Source organism: Strigops habroptila, chromosome 9, assembly GCF_004027225.2.
Source record: "Strigops habroptila isolate Jane chromosome 9, bStrHab1.2.pri, whole genome shotgun sequence".
In the NCBI taxonomy this organism is placed as follows: Eukaryota; Metazoa; Chordata; class Aves; order Psittaciformes; family Psittacidae; genus Strigops; species Strigops habroptila.
This window is the reverse complement of record NC_044285.2, coordinates 29,696,319-29,716,812: the sequence shown is the minus strand read 5'-3', so window position 1 is coordinate 29,716,812 and position 20,494 is coordinate 29,696,319. Positions and strand designations below refer to the sequence as shown.

The 20,494-nt window shown below is 50.9% G+C and overlaps 1 protein-coding gene across 4 annotated transcripts in view; it reads left to right on the top strand.

Annotated features, from left to right (window-relative positions):
* FRMPD3 (FERM and PDZ domain containing 3) overlaps positions 1–14,680 on the top strand; it is a 56,307-nt gene extending 41,627 nt beyond the window's left edge. For all 4 annotated transcript variants that reach the window (XM_030497783.1, XM_030497782.1, XM_030497785.1 and 1 more), the window contains 3 exons: positions 3,089–3,233; positions 6,876–7,697; positions 8,495–14,680. In XM_030497783.1, the coding sequence (XP_030353643.1) occupies positions 3,089–3,233; positions 6,876–7,697; positions 8,495–11,364 (3,837 nt within the window). In that variant the 3' untranslated portion in view covers positions 11,365–14,680. The remainder of the gene's footprint in view (positions 1–3,088; positions 3,234–6,875; positions 7,698–8,494) is intronic.
* The last annotated feature ends 5,814 nt before the right edge of the window (positions 14,681–20,494 follow it).

Here is a 20,494-nt window from a genome sequence, read left to right as displayed (position 1 = left end):
AATGTTTGCTCAGCTCGCCTCTCTCCATGAGATCAAATCTGCCTTGCCTGCATGAAACAGGGTGACCAAGACGATGTCTGAAAATAACATCTCTCTTAGCTGCCATCCCTCACACCTCCTCCCTGTGACCTGATTTCCCAAGGAAACAAGGCTGCTGCGATTGTGGTGCCTCTTTGCCTCTTGACCTCACAAATCACTTCCAGATCTGTTGGCCACTTTGAGGGAGATGTGGCAGCAGCATGGGAGTCTTGGGGGCAGTTGGGATGCTGCAGGGCTACCTAGGTGGGCGGAAGAGAGGTTCAGCCTTAAAACCCCATGTGGGAAGGGGTTACGGCCAGACCTCTGCTAGTGAGCAGCAGAGAAGCCGCTGAAGCCTGTGCGGATGCATGGCCCGGCTGCAGCAGCTTTGCTTGCATTGTCACTTTAAACAGCCAATATCCATCAGCAGGACATGGAACCCCTGCAGCGCAGGCTCCTGGGCCATGGGATGCCCACTAGAATGCTGGCAGCCACACAGGTGGATGACTTCAAGCTGCCTCAGAAGTGATTTCATCCGTAATAACAATATTTGAGCACTTGACAATTAGGGAAGGACCGTGGCGCCGCTTGCTTGCCAGGATGTGAGTAATCATTTCTAAGACCCCTCGCTAAGCTGTAATGCTCATCAGTTTAAGGTTCCTCTTTTTCAGAGCAGAGCATTACAACTGACCCCAGCATGATTGCTGGAAGCCAGTCTGCAGGCAGGGCTTGCTCAGAGACCTGGCAGGGAGCTTGTGGCAATTTGGTGCGTTGCATGTGTTCTATCTGTAAGCACGAAACACCAGCTTGGATGGTTGTGTCTCAGTCCTGTCTCCCATCAGGAGGACTGATCCAGCGGCTGCTTCTTGCCAGTAAGAACCTGCAGTCCCATCTCTGGATGGGTGGGCGCATCCTGAAGCAGAGGTGAACATAGGGCTGGGTCTCAGAGGTATTGGTATCCAGCTAAGAAACAAGGACTGAACAGTGGGCACTGAGAGAGCAGTCATGAAGGTCCATGGCTCTGTGCCACTCAGCCTCGGTATCCTCAAGAGCTAACTGTGAATATGTGGCATGTGACTCGCATGTGGACTCCCTTTCCCTTTTGAAAGGGAATTCTAAACCCACCTTGGCCTCTCTTTAATCTCCCAGTAGTGGATACTCACTGGCCATTGCCTCCCTGCCCTCGGTGTTTGCTTCCTTTCTTGTTGCTAGCACTCAAACCTCACTGCTGCACAACAGATAGGGGAAAATGCACAAATGTCTCTATTCAACAGATGGCTTGAAAAAAAACCCCAAGAATGCTCAGCCCTGTGTAGAAGGCACTTGTTTTACGGATGCTTCATACAGCAGAACTGGAACACATGGTTTCCTTTCATCACTTATGTCAAGACTGGAGCTGGCCTGAGAGGTGTCACCCCCCTTCAGCACTGCATGCCTGCCTCCGTTGAACTATGTGGAGAATCTCTTCTCTCCTTTCTCTCTATCATCTTGATAATTTCCCTTTGATCTGTGCCATCTCATGTTTATTTTCCATGATGCAGAAAGAGCCTCATCAAGCAGGCAGGGGCAGAGCCTCCCAGCAGAGCACGTTTGCTTCTTGGGTTATTTCCTTTCCATGTCGGGTTGTTTCTCTTCCATTCTCTTCCTGCACAGCAGCCAAGGAGGGAACTTTTCTACCCTGGACCTAGGAGGAATCAGCCCCTGGCATGGCCTGGGGATAACGCATGGCTCTGCGCAGGGCTGATGGCTTCACATTGTGTTGTATGGTTCAGAGTGTGCCAGGTCTTCCTTTGCCAGAGTTGACTTGGTGGCCTAAGAAGGCAAGTGTCAAGCAGAGCACAGAACTGGCCAGTGGGTACCAGCAACTAGCTGTGGTTATAAAACAAGAAAACCAAAATAGCTTTAATGCTTCTCACACTGTGTAGGCTTAAATGTTTTTTTAAATGGGCTTGGTTTGCCCTGGATGTGTTAAACAAGTTCTTCTGAGTCCTGGGCAGTTGACGGTGTGCAAGAGATGGAGCACAGCAGGACAGGCAGCCGGAGCCACAGCAATAGCTAAACACCCCCCAGTTGCCTCAGATAAGCCCTGTACCTGGGTACAAAGCTCCTTTAAAGTCAGAGTGCTTCGTGCAAGGGGTAGATGAGCTCTAGAGCTGCAATAACTTTATTGAGGGCAACTTGTTGTTGTCAATTGTTTTTTCCATCTTGTGGACCCACCTTGAGCAGTGCTGGGGGCTCAGACTGAGCATGGATCACTTGGCTGAGCTGTGCTGGACCTCACCAGGAGGGTAAGAGCAGATCCCACCTCCCAGCTTCCCCAGGCCAGCTAACCTTCTCCTTGGGACAAGCCGGGAGTGGGGAGTTGCAATGTCTGCCGCAAGATTGTGCAGTGAGGTTATATGTGGCACACAGATCGTGTCTGATTTTTTCTTCTCTTCAAAGCAAAGACCTTTTTTAGCATGCGAATAAATACTCTCCTAAAAGAGAAGACACCATCTGCTCCTAAGCACAGATTTAATTTTCTGAAGGGTTAGGTTTAAATAAGATCCACATGCTCAGAGTGGTGGCTGGGGGAGCCTGTAATGGGGGTTTGCCCTTTCTGCATCTTGCTGGAAGCAGATGCCTTAGTTTATGGGAGGGCAACGTGGTGCCTGCATTGAAACAGGGGTTCTGGCAGCTGGAGACTGCACAGAACTGGCCCTGAGCTCCCTAGGGCCTGATGGTTAAACTCGTGCTTGCTTAGAGCACTGACATGCAGACAAATGATCAGGAGCCAGTTGCATGGGGGCCTTGGAGGCACAGCCTGTGCCCTGTGGGGCTCCACCTCTTTCATCATCCTTAGGGGAGTCAGCAAGCAGGAATTACAGCTGCAGCGAGGTGCTTTCTTGTGCACAGTGATTTGTTGGGTGATCTGGAGCAAGGACATGCATCTCTCCTCTGTGAGTGCTCACAGTGCCAGCCAGCTCACCAGTTACACCAATGCAGGGCTCCAGCACAGCCCCTTTGGAGCACTGGTCCTGAGTCAGCTGAACTGCGTATCTCTCATGCTTTTGCCTCTCTTGCCTTCCAGCCGCTGGTGCTGCTGATGGAATGGCCTGAAGCCACCAACTTCGCCTGCCTGATCGCAGGCTACTGCCGTCTCCTGGTGGACTCCAAGAAGATGATATTCTCCAGGGCCCCCAGCCAGCCTCCCCCTCCTCAGATTATCAAGGCAGGTACGTTTCAGCCTCTGCTTTCTGTGCGAGCCCCTTCCCCAGCCTCCCCTTCCTCCTTCTCCTCCTCCTCCCTCCGCCCAGGGCATTGCAGCATTAGAAAGGAGAAGAGTTTCTCTGGCATCTCCCCTCTGCCTCCATTCCCTGCAGACCCCCTTTTAACCAGAAAACAAGGAGCAGGGAGACAAGTCCTCATGCTGGGTAAGCTCTGACTTGTGGTGCCAGCTTGGTCCCTAAACACTCACGGCAATGTTGTTCTGGCAGTTCCTAGAGCAGATCCAGGAGGTGCCGTTTGTAAAGACCAGTATTGCTGCCAGCTAAGTGCTGGGTCCTCACACAACAGCCCGTGCGTTGCTGCAGGGATGCAGATACTTGGCCAACATCCCAGCTCTGGAGACCAACATGAGTGTATGCACTCGGCCAGGGACTGCGCTCCTGCTGCCTTTGGACACTGCTGCCTTCATCGGCAGGGTCTGGGCTGCACAGGCAGCTCTGCTGATGTCCTAAATCAGGAAGGAATCTTTGGTGTCGCAGCTTTTCAGGCGCGCAGCGTGATGCAGGGAGCATCAGGGCACAGCAGGAGACCAGAACAGCTACAGACAGGCTCTGTCCCACCAGGCACCGCTGCGCTGTTCCTTGAGGGTGGATTGCAGGTGTGAGTCACGCTCAAAACAATCAATGATCCTCAAGAGTGATTTCAAACAAGAGACAACCATCAGCTACATGCTGTTGTTCCATGCAGGTGTTCACACTCAATATGTTTTGTAGAGGGAAATACCAAATACAGGATCAGTGGCTGGAGATGGGCAAAACACCAACCCAGCTGACTCTACCCCCAAACCTCCCCAGTGACATTGCAGCTCCAGAGAGCTGTGACAAGTCTTCAGTTTAGCTGGCACAGTGTTAAAACTGACTTCTCGAGGTGGGAGGTGGGAGGAGTGCCAAGAGCTAGCAGGGACCTGAGGAAAGGATTCGGTGCCTCTGAGGTCTGAGGAAGGCACCCAGACATGGACTTAGCACATGTGGGAGGACACGCTCACAAGAGGCGTCGTGAAAGCATCCACAGCAACACCAGGGAAAGACCTGGCTGGTCATGTTGGTGTAAGTATATGTGCATGGTTTCCTTTTGTCTTTTCACTTGTGCCTCTTATTGACAGCTGTCACTGTGCTCTCTGCCATGGGTCCTACAGGAACACATTTAGTCACATCGTGCTGTGAGTGGGTGGTGTTTCCAACTTAACTGGTTGCCATCAGGGTAGTCCTTTTCTGGGTCATGGCTACAGGGACACATGGGGCATATGGCTGTGGGGAGTCAGAGGAATGCAGCAGGAAATGGAGAGCATCCCATAACATCCCCAAGGGCTCATAGGGAGTCTGGCAGGTCTCACAGTTGCTAGTCACCCAGGGGATGTCTCAAGTGGTGCTTTTCCACACTCTAGCAACAGTGGTAATAGCCGGATTTTTCCTCAGGGAGATTTTACTTCATGGGTATGGTCCAAACCATAGGGATAGTAGATCTTGACCTTTCTTGACAGTCTCAAGAAACCAGTATCCCTCTGCAGGGGGCTGGAGTGAGTATGAGGGGAAGTCATGGTGTGGAACAATGGATCCATCACGCCAAAGAGCTGGCCCCTCTCTGGATGGCCTGGTCTGCCCTCAGGGGTGCAATGAAAACCTCTCTGACCAGTGGAGGGGAACAGTTTCTCTGCAGACCCAGTACCCCCAGCCCAGCCTCTCAGGCATCCTCCAGAAGAAGTGAATTCAGCATGTGGTGGGAAAAGCAAGTCTGCTCACAGTTCTGGTCTTGCTACTGCTGCCAGCTGAGCTGTCAGGAGTGAGGCGGATCACAGGGACCAGGGTCATTACCGCATCTCTGCAGGAATGATAAGGAAGCCCCACTGGGATGAATCAAGTTAGCCCAGGCATTGACTTTCCAGGCTGCAGGCAGGCTGTGCCACAATCTTAAACGTAAAATCAAGCCCTGGGCCGTGCTTTGTGCCTAGAAGAGGATCACGTCCATCCCTCCTGCAGCCCACTGAAACCTCCTGCTGAACTGCAGACATTTCTAGAAGTGCACGCTCTGTCTGTATGCTCTCAGTTACATCCCGTTCTCCACATTTCCCAGCGGAGCTGTATCGTAGATCCTTGCCTTCCATAGGAAGGGTTGTGCCATGCTGAAGCTATGCAGGCAATTCACCTCCGCCCCTTCCTCTCCCTGCTCTAACCAGCAACCATCAGCCAAGCAGCTCGATGCCCTTGGCTGCTCTCTCATTCCTTCATCAGGACCATCTCTCCAAGAGCATCCAGCAGCTGGATTATGGATTTTAGGGTTTTGGCCCCATCCAGTATAGGCTCTGGCTCGGCATGGGCAGCCAGCGGGGCTGCTTTGGGAAAGCCTCTGCTTCAGGCCATGCGCTGAACGTGCATCCCCAGCTGCAGCAGCCTTCTGTTCACTCACAGAGCTGTCCTTTCTGAGGACCAGGGTGCCCATAAATGAGAAGAGATATTGTTTTGACTGGGGTTTTAGCATTGCAGGTGATGAACAGTATAACACGAACGTGTCTGGGGAGACACACTGTCCAATTTGTTCAGCTAATGAATTTAATTGGGATTTATTTGATTTAATCTATACTTGGTAAGATGGAGCCTGCATCCCCCTGGCAGCCATTCATAGCACAGCTGCCCAATCCAACGTGTAATGCAGACAGATGCCCCTCCTGAGGCTGGACCACTGGCCACAAGTTCAGACAATATTTCAGCTGCTTGCCTTACACAAGGGAGCAATGGGAGGTTGTTGTAGGGAAATGCTTAACAGCAGGAGCAGAGAGCAAGGAGTATTGGTGGATGAAAAGCTGGACATGAGCTGGCAATGTGCGCTTGCAGCCCAGAAAGCCAACCACGTCCTGGGCTGCATAAAGAGAAGCGTGCAGGTTAAGGGAGGGGATTCTCCCCCTCTAATCTGCTCTGGTGAGACCCCCCCCAGAAGACTGCATCCAGCTCTGGACTCCTCAGTACAAGAAGGATGTGGACCTTTTGGAGTGGGTCCAGAGGAGGGCCATGAAAATGACCAGAGGGATGGAACACTTCTCCTAGGAGGACAGGCTGAGAGAGTTGGGGGTTTTAGCCTAGCAAAGAGAAGGCTGTGGGGAGACCTTCTTGTGGCCTTTCAATACTTAAAGGATGCTTATAAGAAAGATGGGGACAGAATTTTTAGTAGCGCCTATAGCATAAGACAAGGGGTAATGTTTTTTTAAACCAGAAAAGGGTAGATTCAGACTAGATACAAGGAAGAAATATTCTTTGATGGGGGTGGTGAAACACTGGCACAGGTTGCCCAGAGAGGCTGTAGAAGTCTCATCCCTTGAAACATTCAAGGTCAGGTTAGATGGGGCTCTGAGCAACCTGATCTAGTAGAAGACGTCCCTGCTCATTGCAGGAGGTTTGGAGTAGATGACCTTTAAAGATCCCTTCTAACCTGCATGTGCAGGAGATTTCTTTCTTTGCATATCCCAACTGCACACCGAGCTGAGGGCTGGAGGGCAGAGAGCACATGGATGCTTCTCCAGGGTGAGCAGGAGCTTCCCCGTGTTGCTTTCCCTTCTCCTATGTGCTGCTGCTAACGTGTCTGTTGTGGTTTTGGTTTAGATTACATCAATGCACACAACTTCCACCGGCCTGCCACGGCGGGGCATGCGGGAAAGAAAGAGAGCGGGTTGGTGGCTGGCTCTGCCGCCGGCACCGGAGCAGCCGGGGCTCCACCAGCCAGAGCTTCTGACTCGGAGCTCATCAGCTTCTGCTACCTGCACATGCGAGAGCAGAGGAAGGAAAGAGAGAGCGGGACGGACATCAATGAAAACCTGATTTTTTTTGAGGAGACCCGCCCCAGGACCAAATCTGACCCCACTTCCAAAAGCTCTGGCCAAGGCTACAACGGGACAGCTAATGAGTATGACCCGGATGGCCTTGACCAAGACAGGCACATGAGCAGGGCCAGGGCACACACCATAGACACCCACTTGCGGAGCGACGCCGCACACTTCTACTGCGAGTCCTGCCAAGCCAAACTCAAGAGCCGGCTGGCCTCATGCAAGGGGGGCAAGCCCGGCAGCACCCGGGATAACATGGTGGACTTGATGTCTCTTCCCCCTCCTGGGAATGACGAGGAAGAAGATGAGATGACGTCCCTGCTCCCTGCCATTGCTGCACCTCCTCCCGGCTTCCGAGACAACAGCTCGGATGAGGATGATCCCAAGCGCCGTGCAGCTGCCCAGAGCCAGGAGCAGGGCCGGCACCTCTGTGGCATCCTCTACGACGAGATCCCTGTCACACTGATAGACAACGTGCAACCACGGACGGTCCGAGACCATGCCCAAGAGCTGGATGATGCCCTGGTGTCCACCCTGCAAGCGCTGGAAGCCCTGGCTGCTTCAGAGGATTGTCCACATCCCCCACCACAGCAGACAGCAGGTATTTCAGCGGCTATGACTTCTTTTCTTCCTTGTAGCCTTTGTTTCTTATGGTATATCCTTCCCTTTAGTCTCCTTCTCCCACCCTATGTGTGATTGTGGAGCAGCTTCTAGTAAAGTCTAAGTTGCGGCAACAGGCTGTAGCAGGAGCAGACAAACTGCTGCTCAGGAAGTCTCTAAGAAGCTGAAGTGGGACTCCTCTCCCTGACAGTGGCTGAAGGAGTGTCTTGGTTACCCAGTATCTGCTATGGTCCACGTGCCAAGATGCTGGAATGAGTCCCTAACAAACCATTACTGTGCGCACGTGTTCCTCCCTGCTGGTACCTTCAGCCCTCAGTCTTTGCAGGTTCTCACTCAGGTTTTGCAATGTGAGCCCTTCCCAGGGCAAACCTGCTGTGAGATGGGTGTCTCTGGGACCAGCCTGCTGGCAGCACAGTCCTTTGTCCCTCTCCCCATCTTGGTTGCCCTGTTCACTGTGGCAGAGTATGGGACTTGTCTGGTCCAATTTTCCTTCTTGGGCCAGACAAGTCCCTGTAGCTCTGCTATGACTAACACTGGAAAGATTCCCAGGACCTTTTCCTGGGCCAAGAGCTGTTGCTGAACTGGGCTAGCAAGCCAGCTCAGTGCTGACAAGTGATTTCTCTTAAAAGCATCAACTCTTAGTTGCAGGAAGTCACTACAACATCTCCGATGGGATGCTGTGTTCTGCACTCATCCTGCCGCATGAGGTTCCCCTCTCCTCTGTGCAGCAGTGTGGTGTGAGTGTTGTCGTGGGGTTTTCTTTGTGTCCCTCCTCAGGTCTTATTGTCCTGGCTGCCATCACTCCCGAGTCATCCCTGGATTCTGGCCATGAAACCAACTCTTCAGAGCTAACCGATATCTCAGAGATGGTCTCTGCCATGAAGCAGCATCAGAACGCAGCCTACTTCCTTGCCCAACACATAAACAAAGAGAACCTCCTGGCCAGAAAGGACTTGCCCTTCCGAATCCAGAGCTGTGCTGCCCAGGCTGTCCTCACCTCCCCCTGTGCCCTCAGTCGCCAGGATCCAAGCCCTTCGTTGAAGCCAGCTTTCTCTAACCAAAGCCCCAACCCTACCAACTGCCAGAGCAAGCAGGAGCAGCAGCATCCTGAGCGGAGCTACCCCTCGGCTGCCCAGCCAGCGCTGACCCCCCAGCTCAGTGAGCAGAGCAGGGGGGCTCCAGCGCCAGGCTCTGAATGCAAAGGCGGAGGCCACACAAAAGCTGCCTTTGAGGCATCTCTGCATGCCACAGCAGCCCTGAGCATGCAGCAGGCACAGGATCTACAAGAGAAGATGCCCAAAGAGGTCCAGCCAAGCTCCAAGCTCCTCCTGGATCAGAAAAGCGGTGTAACTCCAGCCATCATTGCAGCTGCTCTGCAACAAGTGGCAAACGCAAAAGGCTCAGCTCCCCAAGTGACAGCAGCCTCAAAAGAGGACAAGAATATGAATGATACCAGCAGCTGTGCATCAGCCAGCAGCAAGCCTTTAAAATCCAAAGGAGGTCCACAAACCGCAGAGACATCATGCAACTGTCAGCAGCAGCAGCAGCAGCAACTCCCTCCACAGCAGCACTGTGAAGACTCTCCAAGTCCTAAAGCAGCTCACGGCAGTAAGGCTGAAGCTTTCCACAGCACCTCAGGTGAGGAAATGATGCCCAGTAAGACTTTTGCCTCTAAAAGCTACCAGCAAAAAGCAGGTAGAGATGCTCCAGGAAAAGCCACAAGCGGAGAGCCAGGTCCAAAGGCGGGTGGGGAAGCCCCGACCCTCATCTTTCAGAAACACACAGCTCCTTCAAACCAAGGGCAGAAAATGCAACAGGAAAGCTCAGCCAAAGGCTTAATAAAAGCTGAGAGTAGTAACCTGCACTCTCCATCACCTGGTAGCGCTTTCAGGAGCACCAGTGAGGAACCCAAAGGGCCAGTCCAGCTGGTGCACAGATCTGAGAGCCTGCAGATCAGCACTGTGCCTTCCAAAAAAGTAGAGAAAGCCCTGGAGGTGACCCAACAAGATGCTGATGTCCCAGCTAAACCCAAAGCTCCAAAAGCTTCCTTCAGGTTGAGGAACTTGTTCTCGGCAACTTTTCCAACGCGGCTGAAGAAGGAGACGGACGAGCGGCAAGCCCAGTTGCAGAAGGTGAAGCAGTACGAGCTGGAATTCCTTGAGGAGCTGCTCAAGCCAAAGAGCAAAGGCGACCTCCCACCACAAGAGTATCTTCACCCTCCTGCCCCCGGGCGCTGCAGCTGCCAGCTAAGGAGCAGCCCCGTGCAGAAGGTCCCGGGGATGTCGAGGGAGCAAAGGCGTAGCTGCGACTGCAAGCGGATCTGCAGGGGGGTGAGGCCACCTCCTAACCACATGGTGATGCCAGAACTGGAGAGGAGAGGAAGGGACAAAGTTAGCAATGAGCAGAAGCAGGAGGAAGCCATTAGGTTGACAAGCATGAGCAGCCCTTCCAAAGGCAAGCGGATACGATCCACGAGTTTAGAGTCCAGAGACTACCGGTCAGATCCAGAGAACAGCATGTCCTGTTTGACCACGTGTGCTTCCCGGGGGGAGTGCATGGGTGCTCCACACTACAGGAAGCTTCTGCGTCGCTACAGTGTCAGTGAAATAGATAAGACTGATAGGACATCCCTGTCCTCTGACATCTACCAGAACATCTATACAACCAAACAGAAAGGCCCACAGAAAGAGCCTGAGCCCAGCATCCTTTGTCCTCTTCTGAAGAGCAAAATCCATGAAGCCGCTGGAGTGCCTGACCCCTCCTATGTCCAGATAGCACAGGAGAAAAAGAACCAGAAGGGCTCAGCAGTGTTCTCTCTCCAGGAGGAGATGTATCCAAGTCCTGCTGAGCTGCGGGATGAAGACATGGAGGATGAGAAGTGCTGCTCCATCCGGTACTGCTTCTACTACAGGAAATGCGATGTTGCAGACGATGGGAGTGAGAAGGATGAGCTGTCCTATTCCATCCCCATGCAGATACTCCCAGGAATGAAGCTAGATAATCAAATGGTCCCAGTCATGAGCAGAACCCTTCAGGTCCTGGATGCAACAGCCTGCAGCAGTCCCAATGACAGTCAGACCCAGGAAATAGATTTAAGGACCTCCAGTTTTGAGGGGAGCTTGACAAAGATCAACGCCCTTCGAGGCCACGCCTACAGCTTTCCCAATGGGTTCCTGCAAGTGCAGCTGGACACCAATGAGCTCCTGACTATCCTGAGGCAGTGCGTGGTGAGCCCTGATGTCCAGGACTGCAAACCCTACATCTCCCAACTGGCTGAGTACAAGCAAGAGCTCGCCCTCAAGTTCAAGGAGTTCCGTGCATCCTGCCGCCGCGTGGCAGCCGTGGACAAGAGCCCTACCCACATGCTCTCCGCCATCACAAGCAGCTTCCAGGTGCTAAGCAGCCTCATCGAGACGTTTGTGAGGCTGGTGTACATCGTGCGCTCAGAGTCGCAGCGCCAAGAGCTGCTGGCAAAGGTGGAGGAAGTGGTGAGGAACTACACCTTCCTCCTGAAGGCTGCGGAGGAGTCCACGGCCAGAACGCTGAGCCACCAGCAGGCGGTGGAGCAGCTCACCCGACAGTCAGCCACGGTTGCCACCGTCATGAGCACGCTCACGCGCTCCCTAAAGACGTTGATCAATAAGTAAGCCAGCTACGAAAGCCAACAAGCCGGTGTGTGCCGGGCCATGTGCTCATGGTTCTCAAGTCGTATAGGTCTGGTGAGGATGCGTGTCTAGAGGCCCACGTCTACTGCGGTTTGTGGTGGCCACGATGCTCTTTTATCTCTGCAGAATGGGTGGTTGCGTTGGTGGTGGGTTTGAAGGGTAAATTCATGCCCTGCTGCAAGCTGTGCAACCAGCTCATCGGGGTTGTCAAGTAGCTGCTCTGCTTGCTGTACCATGCTGGTTTGACGGTGATGGTACCTGGGGGGCACAGTCACACCTTCTCCACGCTCATGTGGTTCTGGGCCTTGCCTGTGAAAAGCCCTTTGTCACGGTGGGCCAGTGAGTGAGCAGGAACTGAACTGAGATCTCCTGGCTTCATGTGGGCAGTTTAGAGCCAAACCAGTGTCTTGCCACGTAAACAGCTCTTCCGCCTCCAGGGTCTTCCTGGCCCACAAATGCAGTGTAATTAGCAGCAGAAGGAATCTCTGGGGTGCAAGTTCCTGCTGCTGTGCTAGGGCTTGGGAAGTAGTCCTAGCATGGACAGGATGTCATAATCCTGAGGCAGAGCTAGGTCACCCTAGCAGGCTCTACTCTCACAGCTTAGGCACCAGCGCCTGTGCAAAAGGCAAGGGCTTAATGAGTGCGAGCAGGGAGGATATAGAGAACTACCATCAGTCTGGCCTCCGTGTCAGGGGAGGTTGTAGAGCAGATCATTTGAGTGCCATCTCATGGCACACGCAGGACAACCAGGTGATCAGGCCCAGTCACCATGGGTTTATGAAAGGCAGGTCCTGCTTGACTAACTTGATCGTCTGTGACACAGTGACCTGCTTAGTGGTTGAGGGAAAGGCTGTGGATGTTGTCTACCTAGACTTTAGTAAAGCCTTTGACACAGTTTCCCACAGCATTTTCCTAGAGAAACTGGCTACTCATGGCGTGGATGGGTCTACCCTTCTCTGGGTAAAACACTGTCTGGATGGCTGGGTCCAAAGGGTTGTGGTGAATGGAGTTAAATCCTGTTGGTGGCTGGTCACAAGTGCTGTTCCCCAGGGCTCAGTATTGGAGCCAGTTCTGTTCGATGTCTTTATAGACAACCTGGGCAAGGGGATCAAGTGCACTCCCACTAAGTTTGCAGATGACACCAGTTGGGTGGGAGTGTGAATCTGCTTGAGGGTAGGAAGGCTTTGCAGAGTGATCTGGACAGGCTGGATCCATGGGCTGGGGCCAATTGTATGAGGTTCAGTGCCAGGTCCTGCATTTGGGCCACAACAACCTCGTGCAAGGCTACAGGCGTGGGGAAGAGTGGCTGGAAAGATGTCGGGTAGAAAAGGACCTGGGGGTGTTGGTCGACAGCCACTGAACATGAGCAGCGTGTGCTCAGGCAGCCCAGAAAGCCAACAGCATCCTGGCCTGTATCAGCACCAGTGTGGCAGCAGGGCCAGGGCAGTGATCATCCCCCTGTGCTGGGCACTGGGGGGAGTGATTCGAGGCTGCACCTCGAATCCTGTGTTCGGTTCTGGGCCCCTCACTACAAGAGAGATATTGAGGTGCTGGAGCGGGGCCAGAGAAGGGCAACGGAGCTGGTGCAGGGCCTGGAGCACAAGTGTGATGAGGAACAGCTGAGGGACCTGGGGGGGTTTAGTCTGGAGAAGAGAAGGCTCAGGGGAGAGCTTATTGCTCTCTGCAGCTACCTGAAAGGAGGTTGTTGTGAGGTAGGTGTCAAGTCTCAAAAGTGATGGGATGGGAGAAAACGGCCTCAAGTTGTGCCAGGGGAGGTTTAAATTGGATATGAGGAAAAATTTCTTCACCAAAAGCGTTACGAAGCACTGGAACAGGCTGCCCAGGGAAGTGGTGGAGTCACCATCCCTGGAGGTATTTAAAAGACATGCAGATGTGGCACTTGGGGACATGGTTTAGTGGTGGACTTGGCAGTGTTCAGTTTATGGTTGGATTCAATGATCTTAAGGGTCTTTTCCAACCTAAATGATTCTTTGATTCTGTGTTCCCCTTCCTCTGCTGGATGGCTGTGTCCACACTAGAGAGCCTGCAAGGAACCCAGACTGATCTTTGACCATTGCACGTCAGAAGTTGGGCTAGCAGCTGAGAGGAGACCTCTTTCACACCATTCTCCGGAGGTCAGGTCCATGCTCCAAGGCTCAGCCCAAACCCTCTCCTACTTCTTCTCACCATGCCCATTAGAGAGCAGCCCAGATCAGCTTTCTCTGTGAGCCACGGCTTGCCCCTCAGTCAGGCAGTACTACTGCCATTGGCCAAAGGAGCTGCCCTCCTTGCCAGGGTGTTGGGGTCCTTTTCCTGTCTCCACTGGACTGACTGCCATAACAAGCATTATTTAGTTCTGTGTGATGGTTATTTATTTGGAGTTGGGGTTTTTTGGATTATTCCTTTTTCACTTCCAGCTGAATGGTAAAATAATTCCTGCTTCTCTTCACACCCCAAGGTTCCCCTCCTCCTCGTCCCAGTCTAGAGCTAATCAATCAGACTGCCTTAATTGGTGCTTCACTGCAGTCACCCACCCTCCAAAATGCAAGGTTACACACTGCATTGCCCTTACCCTGCACTTCACACATGCATAGGGAGAGCGGGTCCTCTCGGGGTCCCGGGACCAATCCCCATCGCACCCACCTCTGGCTGGAAAGGGAGATCGTGGCATCAGCCCCACAGGAGGAGTGAGACGGGCTGTGAACACCAGCCAGCTTGCCCCAGCACTTGGGAATGATCAGGGATCTCCACAGGATCAGTCGCTTCCCATCTCTATTATTTCTTTATAAATATGCACATCCGAAATCTCTCGTTCTTCCACAGGAGTTATGGAAATGCACAATGTGCTTTTAACATGCGCATCCTCTACCGAGTGCAATAACCTCCCCTGGCCCGTGGCTGTCCCGGACTTTGGCCATTGCTGTCGGCAAGGCAGAAGGGATCCTGCTGTGGGGACAGCCTCCTGCTTTCAACAACCAATGTAGCAAATACACAGTGGAAGAGCCAGGTTGGAATGTCAGTCTGTGGTGGACAAAGCCTGTTACAACGCTGAAGGCTGACAGGGAGCCGTGTTTTTCTTTTCCCCGTCAATTACCTATTATGAAACTCTGAGTTTCTTCAAGCTCCCCATTATGCCTATATCATTCCTCCATAGATCTCTCAGTCTAATACAGAGGAAAATTTTTTTATTGTCTGTATATAGTATATATAAATTAAAAAAAAATATAAATTATATATATACACAAATTTATGTCTTGTTTTACAAACAAGAAAGATTAAATATATTAATCTTAATATCCAAACTAGCATTTGTGTCTTTTTTTAAGAACTTTGTGGCAATGTGGCTATTCTTTACTGTACAAAGCACTGTTCATAAGCAAAACCCCCTATTTTTGTTGTTATAGAGCTGTATGTATCTCCATACTGGAAGCTTAAGGACTCCACAGTGTCACTGGACTCCACACCACTTAAGTATCAGGCTACAAAGGAAGCCACGAAGCAGTAAAAATGCAGGTTTGAAATGAACTGTTTGACTTGGCATGGCCACTTATATGTTGTTAATGGGCATTTTGGCTTCATTCCCCTCCAGGAGGGAATGCCTGCAGCAGTACTCACCCCTTCACCACTGGCACTGGGCACTGCGGCTGTAACGGGCAAAGTGTGGTCCTGCTGGTGCTCCTAAAGCCAGGGAGAGCCAGGACATGCTTTAACCCACCTCTGCCAGCAAACTCCTGCCTGATCCCTCTCAGATGAGCCAATCCGAGTACTCACTGACCAGCTCCAGTGTGTGTTTTCAGCCAAGGGGCAGCCTCTGCCTGGCATTTGCTCCTGTGCCTGGGAAGAGGTGACAGCATGGGACCTGCCATCAGCAGCCTGATGATTCTGCAGCCCTGTGGGACTGCTCTCGTGTGCCTGCAGGGGAAAGCCTGGCTAAAGCATAATGCCAGACCCAGGGACAAGCCTGAGCCAGGCAGTTTCCCAGCTACAGATGACGTTTCCAATATCCCGTTCCCACAGGGGACAGGTTTTGCCTGGCGCAATGCACCGCTCTCTGTTTATCAGGGAGGAAGGCATTGATGTGTGCCTTTTATGTGTCCCAAAGCCTCCAGGAAATATAGAAGCCGAGTCTGGTAAAGATCCAACACGAAAAAACTTAGGAACTGGGTCATTCTCTGTACGGGGGTTGAATGTGTTGTCTAAAGCAAAGGCAGCAGCAGTCGAGACTCACACACATTCTCTGTGCCTCCAGGTTTGTTATTTTAATCTGCATCACACCATTTCTCATGCTGAACTAACGATGACACCGAATGGGACAAAACCCACCTATTTATAAAGCTGGGTGTGGATTAAAAAAAGTAAATGGAAAAGCCAAGAGGTTTCCTAACAACCCCCAGAGCCTGAGAACACTGACAGCAGGCAGCTTAAGCACAAGTTCAGAGTCGATGCCTAGTACCATCTAGTGGGCAATCAGCACCCCATCGGAAAGGAATTACTTCTTCACACTGTTGTTATTTGCACAGCGGTGGCAATAGGTGCTCCAGGATCAGTCAAATGTCCCCATATGAAGGGAGGAGCTATACTGGTGTGGACCCGAGGAGGATGATGAAGCCCTGCCTTTATTATTGCTGTACTCATCTTTTAGCACTGTCCCTGCAGCCTCACTCTGTAAATTAAGGGAATGATCCAGGTAAAACGTTCTTGTTAATGTTTCTGAATCACAGATTTGCCCTTTCGCACCCTCTCAGAGCAGCAGCAGCAGTAACTGCCCCTCTCATGCTGCCTTTGCCCTGAGGTTTTTGCTGTAGCGCTGGCACAGATTTCCTCCAGGGCCTTCACGGCTCCCATGAGCATCGCTCAGCCACCACATGCGTTTGTGACCATCTGATGTCATTGCACTCCCACAGCCTGCTCCCTCCCTTCATCTTCTCTGAATTATGTCCACTCTGAAGGAGTCCTCACCAGGCTCTATCAGTGACAATACATAGAAAATGAAAAATAAATGGGCCATCTCTGGTCCCTCTAATCCAGAAAGACTTGGCTTTCAGGGGTTAAAGTGCCAAAAGCAAGAGCTGGAAAATGAGCAGACCTCAAGCAGTAATCCCAAGATGGTTTGGATAAAATTACTTGTGTCTCTGTGGACTTTGCTGGTCATTGTCAGCTGGAGACAACAACTGGGCACCACGGTTTAAAGCACTTTGAACTCTAATCCCCATGGTGTAGCAGCCGCATTCTCCTGTCGGGGTTTCCATCCTCTCCAAGGTTCTGGCAACACTACAGAGGAATCACAGCAGCCCCAGATACAACAGCAGGGTGAGCTGAATAGCTGGGACCCACTGCTGCTTTCATCAGGCCCAAGGGAACTGACAGGCAAATAGAAATGAGTAATGTCTAAGTTTTATCCTCATTTAAAGGACAGTGTCTGGATTCTTGTGTAAAACATCCGAACAGATTCCTCGCATAGGCAGACACGGTCGAGCTGGCTGGGACAAACTGACAAACTTGGTGGCCTTCTACAACAGGGTGACAGCGTTGGTGGATAAGGAAAGAGCACAACTGGTGTCATCTACCTGGACTTGTGCAAAGCCTCTGACACCGTCCCGCACAACATCCTTGTCTCTAAACTGCAGAGACATGGATTTCACTGATGGACCACTCGGTGGACAAGGAATCGGCTGGATGTTCGCGCTCAGAGAGTTAGGCTCATTCAGCCTGGAGAAGGCTCCAAGGAGACCTTAGAGTAGCTCCCACTGCCTAAAGGGGCTGACAAGAAACTGGGAGAGGGACTTTTTAGAAGGATCTGTAGGGACAGGACAAGGGGGAATGGCTTTAATCTGACAGAGGGGAGACTTAGATTAGACATAAGGAAGAAGTTCTTCCCTGTGAGGGTGCTGAGGCGCTGGCACAGGGTGCCCAGGGAAGCTGTGGCTGCCCCATCCCTGGCAGTGCTCAAGGCCAGGTTGGACACAGGGGCTTGGAGCAACCTGCTCTAGTGGAAGGTGTCCCTGCCCATGGCAGGGGGTTGGAACTGGATGAGCTTTAAGGTCCCTTCCAACACAAACCAGTCTGTGATTCTGTGATGTCAGCTTATTTACGTCACGCAACCTTCTTTAGTACATATGAAAACAGCCTGCACACATGATGATAGAAAACTTTTGCAAAGGTTTTTGTGCCAGGCTGGGTAATTCCATGTCAGGGCATGAGCAGATGAGGAACCTGCCGATGCTTCATCCCACTGCAGCCACTGCACAACCTTGCGGCCCAGCTGAGATGATGTCCCCTGCTGTCACCTGCCCCCAGACACAGAGTCAACAGCAAGGGTGTTTTGTGCAGCTGGATTATGAAGCCGCTGAAGAGCAAACACACTGTGATAAAGTGGCAGAAACCCCAGCGCTGCCTCTCTGAGGTTTGTTGCACATGCCAAGGGCTGGGGAGAGAGATGAAAGGGCTGGGGCCGTGCACACGGTCCAGAGCACTTCATAATGCTTCACGAAATACCACTTTTGAAAAGCAAAGTGGTTTGTTTCCCCTGGCTTTTCTTTCAGCCACTAATGCAAAGGGCAGAGCCTTGTGTTGCTCTTATCAAGTGCCATTCATTAAACAAACAGAACTGGCTGCGAGGCAGTGCAGTCACAAGGCAAGAGGAACTAAAAACAGCCCTCAGCCACAGGCTTTCTGCATAAAAATTCATCCTTGATTAAGTGGCTGCTGGTAATTGAGTGGCAATTGTATGCAGGAATGTGCCAAGAGAGGGACACGGGCTATTTGTCCTGATTGACATCACCATGAAATTTGATAGAGCTCATGTGCTGCTTAAAACTTCCTGGAAAATATATTCCTGGGCCATGGAACACAAAGGTATTTCTCATTAAATGCATCTCCATAGAATCAGGTGAATGAAAAAGGGCTTTTGCCATTCATGTGCTTTCAGGTTCTCCTTCCTTGGACAGTAATTTACTTCAGTTTCCAAACACAAGATAGCCCAGAGAGCTCACACTATACGCTTGTTCTTTCTGCTACCCAAGCCAAGTGCTTGTCTGCATTGTAAACCACAGGAAAATTAAGTCTTTATATTGGAAGTAGATAATTGAATTTATTATATTTGACTTTCAGAATGAAGCAAGCCAACTAGAGTTAGCTGCTTTAATTCTGAGTAAGGGTCACCATACACGAGTTGGGATACTCGGATGCACTTTCACACCCCAGCTTCACTCAGGCTGTGATTATTTTCCTGAGCGCCCTTTCACAGACAACCTGACTCACAGGCCAGTGGTTTTTAACCACAGTCTCTTCCTTCATCCCGTTTAGGCCAAGAACCAGATAAACCATCTTCAAAGCTGGTTCTCCTTGTCCCTTTTTCAGTAAACGGCGATGCAAGCTACAAGCTCTGGCTGAGGAACCTCAAGAGCAAGCTTTTTGGCTTTGTTTAACCAAGACTTTGGTGCATTAAGAGCCTCTCCTGGTCAAATCTTTTGAGGTTACCCTGTTCCAAGAGCTTTGCTAGTAGTAGTGATAAATTAAGGTAGGTGGACTGAAGTGCTCATAACCAAAGTGCTGCCTAATCTACAAAGACATCGTGGTAGCTGAAACGCTGAATGGTAGCAGGGACTTGTGGCCATTTAATGCTGCTGTGAGCAGTGCAAGGCAGCAAGATGATGCAGAGCTGGAGACACTATGAGCAGCCACAGCACCGAGCCCCTGGCTCTGTTTGCCTTGGAGGAAGAGAAGGTGTCAGCCACCAGCAGCTCCACATCTCCCCTCCTAGGGGGAAGCTTCTGCCACCTCACTGGGGTTCCTGACAGCACGCTTGGCCTCGAGCTCAGAAAGGCAAGAAAACCCTCTTTGATTTTACACATGAAAGATTGCCGGGCCATGGTTTACAGGATTAAAGATCCAGTTTCATCTTTTGTCAGATTTTTCACGCCTGCAGATCTCCTCTCTGTGATCCCAGGAGGAAACTGATAGACGTGCTGCTTCAGAAGTCCTGTGCAGGGCAAACTCAGACAGAGTCTGTCAACGAGAGGCATAACTCACGTATTTTAATAAACCTTCTGCTGCCTTCAGCCTCAGGTTCCCAGATATAAATGGGAAGGGGACAGGAAGATGGGGCACAGAAGACCCTCGTTCTGCATTCAAGAGCAAGGAAGGGAAATGGAATTTAAACCAAGACTGAAGCAAAAGGTTCAAAACCAGAAACAATTATTTTGGGGACTGGAATGGAGTTGTCCATCTTCCAAATTCTGCCAACTGCAACAGCAGCAACAACCTCCTGTAGTCTGTGTTTTGTGGGGAGGTCTTCAAGTTGATTTTAGACTACATTTTCAGCTTTATCACTGAAAAATGTGTACAGAACGGCTGCTGCAATGATCCCAAACTGTCATTTGGAAAAGCTGTTGTGAACTGTGAAAGGCCCATCTCAGAATGCCGACAAAATTGCTGGATTTTTTGCTGGACAAAAGAAAAATTGAAATTACCATATAGTGATACTGCAATTCCCATCAATGCTCAGTATGGGCATTAATATATATTTTAATCCAGATTAATTCCAAGACACCCTACAAAGGGTTATGGAAAACCTCCTCAAAGTATGATTTTGTAATCCTTAGTTTACTGGCCTTTGGCGACAGAGCCAGCAGCTTTTGGGGCCAGGATAGTTGCAAGATGAAATAAAACGTCACCCGTCTCTGTGAATAATAGACTATTTTTCCTGGTTGAATTCTCAAGGAGTGAAACCAGTAACTTATCAATATGAAATTCAGTGCAGAAGTTTGTTATCCATGAGACAGTCAAGTAAAACAAGTGGGAATGACACAACTGCACATAAACTTTAAAGAAACTGTGACCTATTTTGCCTGTTTAAAAGCCTTTAAACACAACATTTATTTTTGCAAAAGCTAAATTAATCTGTGTAATGTAATAACATACAGGCTGAGAGTTCACAGGAGGCTAATTACAGAATTACAGGATTAGGTACAAAACCCGATTTCTAAATGTAAAATAACCCCTCAGAAATTAAATTAAATGGCCTGTTAAAATAGTACCTATATGGCTTTCAATAATGATCCAGAAGGCAGAAAAAACACCTCTGTATTTGCAATCCAGAGTATCCACCACA